Source organism: Folsomia candida, unplaced genomic scaffold, assembly GCF_002217175.1.
Source record: "Folsomia candida strain VU population unplaced genomic scaffold, ASM221717v1 Fcan01_Sc016, whole genome shotgun sequence".
NCBI lineage: Eukaryota > Metazoa > Arthropoda > Collembola > Entomobryomorpha > Isotomidae > Folsomia > Folsomia candida.
This window is the reverse complement of record NW_019091208.1, coordinates 483,697-491,050: the sequence shown is the minus strand read 5'-3', so window position 1 is coordinate 491,050 and position 7,354 is coordinate 483,697. Positions and strand designations below refer to the sequence as shown.

Sequence of the window (7,354 nt, the reverse complement as noted above, 5' to 3'; positions counted from 1 at the left end):
GCCCAATGAGACCGAATCTCAAATTACCCCTTAAAATTGGGCGGGAAGGCCACAGGTTTGAATTGCTACAGTTCTGGAGCTGTAGGGAGCAAATCTCACGTTGCCCCAAATAGGCGGGATTTATGGGCGGGGAGGCCAACTTTTCGGATAAATTCGGCTTAGCCGGCTAACTTCATCCAACAAAAAAAAAAAAGGAGAGGCCAACTTCACACTAATGCCGGTTGAGTTGGGGGCTGTGCACATTGCATGTGATTTGTTTTCAGAGGTTTATTCGGACCCCAATCCTCCTGGTATGTTCCACGTTATAATTAAAATGGGAAGGACTTTCCCCCTCAAACCGGTGACATGCTTGTGGCACAATCCCCTCTTCATTTTCATAGCTTGCATTTGCATGAAAAAGTCCAACACATGTTTGAGTACACCCTTAATAATCCGGTAAAGTCACGCAGGTAATGATTTCTTGGTAATAAATTTGGTAATAATCATACCCCTGAAAATCAGGAAATACATGAATGTCTTTTCATGTCTCACGTAGCCCCTTGTATGGGGTATCGTTGTAAAGCTCTGGGCAAGTGGATGCAGAATATAAGTACCTTGTAGGGGCTGGGACCACACCCTTTTGTCTTACAGACCGGAGACTGTTCTTGAGTTTTGGTTTTGCGCGCATGCAGCCACAGGAGCAGATTGAAAGCAAACATAGTAACAAATTGAACAAAATTCGATAAAATTCCATTTTATTTTATATAAGTATACATAGTTTCTGAATCCACTTGCCGGGACCTTAGCAACGACGAAATTACATGAGAAAGCAATTCCAACCAAGTGTATGGCTTAATTAACAATCTTCTTGGCTCGTCAATGATGCGATAATGATAATATTCTGGTTCAAATATATTATGAATGTAAAGAGAATGGCAAATTTTTGTGGTATTATTTTTATAATTTAGCGTACTCATATGATCGACATTTTCGCCAAATGTGACATTTTTGTCGCCAACTGGTACTTTAAAAACCTCTAGCTAAAAATTCTTCAGAATGGGTGAAATCTTGTTTTCGCGAAATGGGATTTTGTTTTGTCGATTTGTTTTTCTCCAAGAGGGTTTTCGCTAAACTGTACGACTTCCCGGTTCAGATCCGAGCAAGCCATCAGTACTACGTTGCAGATAGGTTTCACCCTTTACCAGACTGTCGATTTCAAGTTAATCCGTATTGCAATTAATGTGGTTTTATTTATCATGAGTAAAAAAAATGTATTTTTAGAGTTTCACTCCTTATAATTTAAAGGTTAGTGTATATTTATATGCATCATATATAAGTCTAAATATTATGTAAAGATATTTTCTAGTATTAATTAAATTAACACATCTGGTTAATTTTATGAACATAATAAAAATACAGGCTCAGAATTCGAATATATGCAATCCGCGTTTTGAATTGAAGCAAACTAAATGTCTTTAGAATCGTACCTCTGCTTGTATATCCCAACTCAAATACTAGTACAAAAACCCACATTCCACTTACAACAGCTCATGTTGCTATAAACTTTTTCAAATGTTGCAAAATAACAAGTTCACTAAATCCCGGAAGGGTGTTAAGATATTTCATAAGTTTAGTAAATTCGTTTGTAAAGTATAATCCCGAATCCACGGTTATTCCCGTTATTGAATCTTCTGTATCCGTTATTATTTCCACGGTATCCACCACCGTAATATCCTTTCCGGGAGCCATTGTTGTACGATCGGGTTTGTCCATAGTATTGTCGTCTCCCGTAATGATATTGACCTATTGATAAGTTTGGAGTAAGTTAGCTGCACTCTTAGAAACCCGGTAACTAATTTATTACCAGGCGGAGTATCTATGTGACTCTACCGCATGGTTATTTATTTATTATGGAGTGGTAAACATTTTGTTACCAAAGCGGTATAACCCTGGTCTTGAAATTTGAAAATATTGCCAGTTGGTAACTAATTTTCTATACCACCCAATAATAAATAAATTACCATGCGGTAGTCACATAGATACTCCGCCTGGTAATAACTTTAATAGGTTTCTTAGAGTGTCCATAATTACGGCCTGGCAGTATATATTATTATTTATGTATATTATGTACAGTACACTCTTAAAAAATTCAAAAAATTACTCAAAATTATTTTTTCGTCAAGTCTGAGGAGGATTGCACAATGGGTGAGAAATTTATGGAAAATTGCATTAATTAAACTAAAGTTTCTGGTATTCTCGTTGTTTTCCAAACCTTGAGCAAATTATATATGTGCGACTAAACTTTATTTAGAGTGTAGCACGCAATGTACAAATCTGAAATTTGTGTCTAATTTGAACTTTTACGTTTCTCCCGGTTCAGTAATGCAGCTTGGACGAGTCTTGCCTCCATTTCTTCGGCAACGGTGAATCCATCCAACTTGTCATTCTCTGCTAGAAATGTGGACACTGTTGGATTTCGCATTGTTCCATCGGTTCCTTCTGCGCGACGGAATGGAATCGTGGATGCATTGCAAATGATGGCCAGAGCGGACAGGAGAGTCAGAAAGGAACACGTGAATATAGATAAATTTCCCATGTTTACGTCTAATCCGATGAAATCGGAATGATTGCACCAAGAAGAAATGTCCACCTTTTATCTACATATATTGCATCACGTGTGTATTTGCTTGAAAAGTTATGATCAGAGTCCGGTTATTTTAAACTTTTTCAATAACAGCCGGCTTGAATTGAAAGTTATGGATCTCGCTTATGATCAGGCATAGGTCACCCGGTCAAAAAAATGTTTTTACATATTTCGAGGTTTTGATACATATAAATATGTTCAGACATATTTAGGCGATTTTGCCAAAAATGTGCATCTTTTGATACACATACATAAATATATTTTTACATATTTCGGCGATTTAGTCAAAAATATATTTTTTGACGAACATAAATTTGAAGCAATTTAAAAGGAATTAAAAACATGTTTTTTAAGCATGTTTCGGTGATTTGATTAAACATTTTGCATATGTATGTACATATTTAGGGGTTTTTATGAACAAATTTAACCGGACTCTGGTTATGATGCAAGTCACACAAGTGCGCCAATCCGTGAGAATTTTTTTCCACTCAAAGTATGTACATACGCAATGTTGAAAAAAGTCCTGGTATTAATTTCCATTTGAAGACGTACATAGCTAAATTTGTCAACTCATCTGAAGTTCTTTACATAATACCTAAAAAAGTATTTTGCATGCTTGCTGCAGCTTCAAGTGATCACTCAAATATTCTTTCCTCATTCAGACCGGATTATGTACGTCTGCAGTGATCATTTGACGCAAAATGATGTAGCATTAACTATTTTTTTGTCCATTAATGTATTGTTATGTACGCTTTTTACTAAAATTTTACATAATGCTTATTCAAGATTGTGATGATATTAAAAGAACATTTTGATGAGAACTGGTTTATTTGTATGCATGTAAAGATGGAGATACATATTCGTACTAGAGAAACCTGAGTTATTAGCTCACCTTGCGGAGCACGAAGCTATTTAATTCCTCTCGTCCGACTGTCTGTTTACGACTATTTGTATCAATTGATGCTAATTAAAAAGCACATTTTTACCCTAATTAGTAGCACGTTTGGTGTGCAATAATCTATGTAAAAATTACCTGACAATTTTTATAAGTTTCTGCCGTCTGTCCATCCGTCTGTTAAGGAATTTTTTGTATCAATTTGACAAAAAGTTTTCAAAGTTATGTGTGCTCGTTGGTCAATAAATAGTGGTGCAAACTAATTCGACCATTGTGTATATTTTTCCATTTATATTGCACCATTGGTGCAAGAATACATATATAAAAATTATGATTTTTTTGTCGGCTTATACCGCACCTTTGGTGGAAAGTCATATCTATATCATTATGACAGTGTGAGCTACTTCTAACGTTACTACGGTTTATTTATGTATTTTATATTGTGTGTAAATATGTGATTAATTTGTTTTGTGTAAAAATGATGCAACACTGAGGTTTTCCCGAATTGTTATCTGTCTGGGGGTCACATGCCTTTGCAGTTGCATTTCATTCCATTGTTTTTTCCTCCCATTCGATCCACTCGTGACAGGCAAGTTATCTCAAATAACATACATATTATGAGTGCTTAAATGAATAGGAATTTGAATATTTTACGGCTCAGAGGGAATATTTATGTCGGATAGATATGGGTAAAGATACGTAGAAAGATAATGGATCGATGGAACAAATAGAGCCGTGCACATGGTCGGGTTTACCCTAAAAAACTGACGCTCATTTTTAAGGATAAATAGCATTTATTAAATAACGGCAGCAATGCACAAGGATTGGCTTATCTAAACAAATCGCCACCCTGTAGGATGTCGGGCGGGCCGATTTTTACAGAAAAACCCTATAGAACCCTATAGAAAAACCCTATAGTGGAAACAGTGTCACCCACTGTGGCCGAATGTCAGTGGACAAAGTGCCACGGATTGTGTCCAAGTGTCACAGGAGGACACAGTTTCCATATACACATACATATGGGTGTTGTCCACGGTGTCAGCCACTGTAGCTGGGTATCGTCGGGCACAGTGTCAGTGTAACTAATTATGTCCGAGTGTCAGAGGACAAAGTTTCAGTGACTAGCTAAAACGCGCATCTATGGGCACAAGATCAATGTATGACAGGAGAGCCACGAAGTCGCTGCATGACAAGAGATAATGAATGTAGGAAGATTGATTGATTATTAATTAATTGGACCGAATTTGACAATAAGAGTGCGTAGCTGATATTTCCCAGCCGTCAGTCGTGCTCAGAGTTTCATTCGCCTTGGTCGAAATATGAAGGCCTTTCTGTGTTTTTTGTTAATTGCTGGAGCAGCAGCAAGCCCCTACGCTCCTTTACGATATGATGGGTATGAATAAATAATCCCTACCTTATTTGTTTGAAATACACTCACTAAATACAGTTAGACAGTATAAAGTTTAATTGTAGAAACAAATTCATTTCTTGCATTTATTTCAAAAAGTGTCCTTGCTTGAACTTACACTTCCTTAACTCATTTATGTATATTTATAAATTAAGCTACAAAGTGATTCGAGCCGTTCCATCGACTGAGGAACAAGTGGCGTCCTTAAAGAAGTTGGAAGCATCGGGATATGACTTTTGGAAAGATGCCGGGAAACCAGGCACGTCTGCGGATATTATGGCGTCCCCAAAAAAATTTGATGATTTGACCTCATTCCTGTCGGAAAACAATATTCCCGCCAGCGTTATCATTGATAACGTACAAAGGTACATGCACCACTCACCTAATAAATTATGCCTGACTGTATTAAAAATATCTTTCATAATGCCCCAGTTTTTGCAAATGTTTCATTAATTTAAATAATAATAAATATGTATGCATCACATTTATTGATTATTTTCAGCCTTGTGGATCAAGCTCGGCCGTCTGGTAGAGACAATCAAGACCCGACGATGAATTGGGAACAGTATCAAACACTCCCAACGGTAAATACATATAAATAAAGATAGTTTTAATTATCTACATCAATACTGAACTGAGGCTTCTATCTGACCGGACAAAAATAGATTTCTTCATGGTTGCAAGCCCTACGGCAAGTTTTTCCAAATTTGGTTAGCATCCTGGAAATTGGACAATCCTCTGAAGGGCGACCACTCCAGGTGGTCAAAATTTCTACAGGGGGCAATCAAACCAAAGCGATCTTCTGGATTGACGCAAGTACGTTGGGTTATACATAGCTGTTTTATTATCATACCTGTTCAAAACTTCAGTTTTCATTCGAAAACCAGTTATCCCAATTTTTGACTGAAGATTTTCATTCATATTCAGTCATTTCTGTAGAAATTTACTTCACTTCATTTAGCTTCATTGCTTACTTGGCCCATGTGTTAAGTATTGGGTGAAAAATGGATGGACTGAAAAATACTTTCATTTACAGTTATTCATCTCAAATGACGGAATCCTTCAGTCATTTTCATTCAAATGAAATAAAATTCATTTTCATTTACTACCATAAAAATGAATGAAAGTGAACAGGTATGGTTCATATTATTCACTAATCTTATCGCACTTTTTAATTCCTCGCATGTAGCAATCCACGCCCGAGAATGGATTGCCACCGGTATTGCCACCTACATCATTAACGAGCTTGTCACGCGGTTCCACGCGTACGCTGATCTCTTGGCGGGAATTGATTTTTACATAATGCCCATCATAAACCCGGATGGGTACGATTACACCCATACGACGGACCGGATGTGGCGCAAGACCCGATCGGATCACGATTCACCCCTGGGATGCAAAGGCGTCGATGCGAACCGAAACTTTGGCTACGAATATGGAGGGCCGGGTAGCTCCACGGATAAATGTGCGGAAACGTATCGCGGACCGGAAGCGTATTCCGAGCCGGAAACGGATGCTATCGTTAAGTTCCTGGATACCATTAACAAAACGAGGAGAGATGCATTCGTCTCTCTGCATAGCTATGGCCATGTAACTAAACTTACTAAATGATTCAAAAAAGGTCTATTCATGAACACAATTAAACAGAAAGTTTGAACTTTCCACAGCAATTTCTCACACCATGGGGTAAAGTGCTACAATCGTCCTTCATTTTTTGAACCAGGAGATTTTTTAAGTTAAATTTTATGATATGTAGCTCACACGAACGCCTTCTTACCTCCAGACTATCAGGAACTAGTAACTTGATAAATAATTTAACCAAATAATTTGGGCCTAAGAAATAAGGTTAATGAAGTATTTATGATATTTATCTTTTATCAGAAAGACCTCTCCGACGTGGCAGTGGCAGAGCTATTTTCATATTACAACACTACATTCACGACGGGTCGGCCGAATAATGTGTATTCAGGTTTCAGCATGGACTGGGCCAAAGCCGAAGGTGGATTCAAGTACGTGTATCTGCTTGAATTGAGGGATACTGGGGCTCACGGGTTCATCCTGCCCCCAGAACAGATTATCCCTTCTTCCATCGAGACATGGGCTGCGTTGCAGGTCGTGGCACGTTACCTCCTCCCCATCCGCCTTGCTTAACGAAAATAACCGCAGGATACCTTCATCTACAAATATAAGCATATTTTAAACAATATGAAAATTCCCACTTAATTTTGCGCAGAGGGATGTATAAAAATTAATTTATTTTGAGAATGTACATATATGTATGACGGGCGGATTATGTAATGAAATAAATACTGAAGTAAATAAGTACTGCATAATCACTAATACCTAAGGTTATTTATCCCATTTGGATCGATTTTAAAGGTGACCTTACATATAACTTTCATCGGCGTCGATGAAGTTGCTTTGTCTA

At 37.5% G+C, this 7,354-nt stretch overlaps 2 protein-coding genes across 2 annotated transcripts; one reads left to right on the top strand and one right to left on the bottom strand.

Moving 5' to 3' along the window:
- Window positions 1-1,609: 1,609 nt before the first annotated feature.
- Window positions 1,610-2,858, bottom strand: LOC118437742. Its single transcript, XM_035857064.1, has 2 exons — window positions 2,344-2,858; window positions 1,610-1,782 (listed from the first exon to the last, which is right to left on the bottom strand). The coding sequence occupies exons 1-2, from the start codon at window positions 2,573-2,575 to the stop codon at window positions 1,610-1,612; spliced, it is 405 nt and encodes a 134-aa protein (XP_035712957.1). The 5' UTR covers window positions 2,576-2,858.
- A 656-nt stretch (window positions 2,859-3,514) lies between these two features.
- LOC110856550 (carboxypeptidase B) lies at window positions 3,515-7,251 on the top strand. Its single transcript, XM_022105035.2, has 8 exons — window positions 3,515-4,911; window positions 5,082-5,291; window positions 5,429-5,510; window positions 5,592-5,742; window positions 6,116-6,516; window positions 6,594-6,612; window positions 6,683-6,723; window positions 6,808-7,251. Exons 1-8 carry the CDS (start codon window positions 4,838-4,840, stop codon window positions 7,075-7,077), a joined length of 1,248 nt encoding a protein of 415 aa, XP_021960727.1. The 5' UTR covers window positions 3,515-4,837; the 3' UTR covers window positions 7,078-7,251.
- Window positions 7,252-7,354: the final 103 nt, after the last annotated feature.

Coding starts and splice junctions, on each gene's coding strand:
- LOC118437742 (XM_035857064.1), bottom strand. CDS start 2,575: ATGGGAAATTTATCTATATTCACGTGTTCCTTTCTGACTCTCCTGTCC. Junction 1,783..2,343: donor ATTACTGAACCGGGAGAAAC/GTAAAAGTTCAA, acceptor ACTTATCAATAG/GTCAATATCATTACGGGAGA.
- LOC110856550 (XM_022105035.2), top strand. CDS start 4,838: ATGAAGGCCTTTCTGTGTTTTTTGTTAATTGCTGGAGCAGCAGCAAGC. Junction 4,912..5,081: donor GCTCCTTTACGATATGATGG/GTATGAATAAAT, acceptor TTATAAATTAAG/CTACAAAGTGATTCGAGCCG. Junction 5,743..6,115: donor GATCTTCTGGATTGACGCAA/GTACGTTGGGTT, acceptor CCTCGCATGTAG/CAATCCACGCCCGAGAATGG.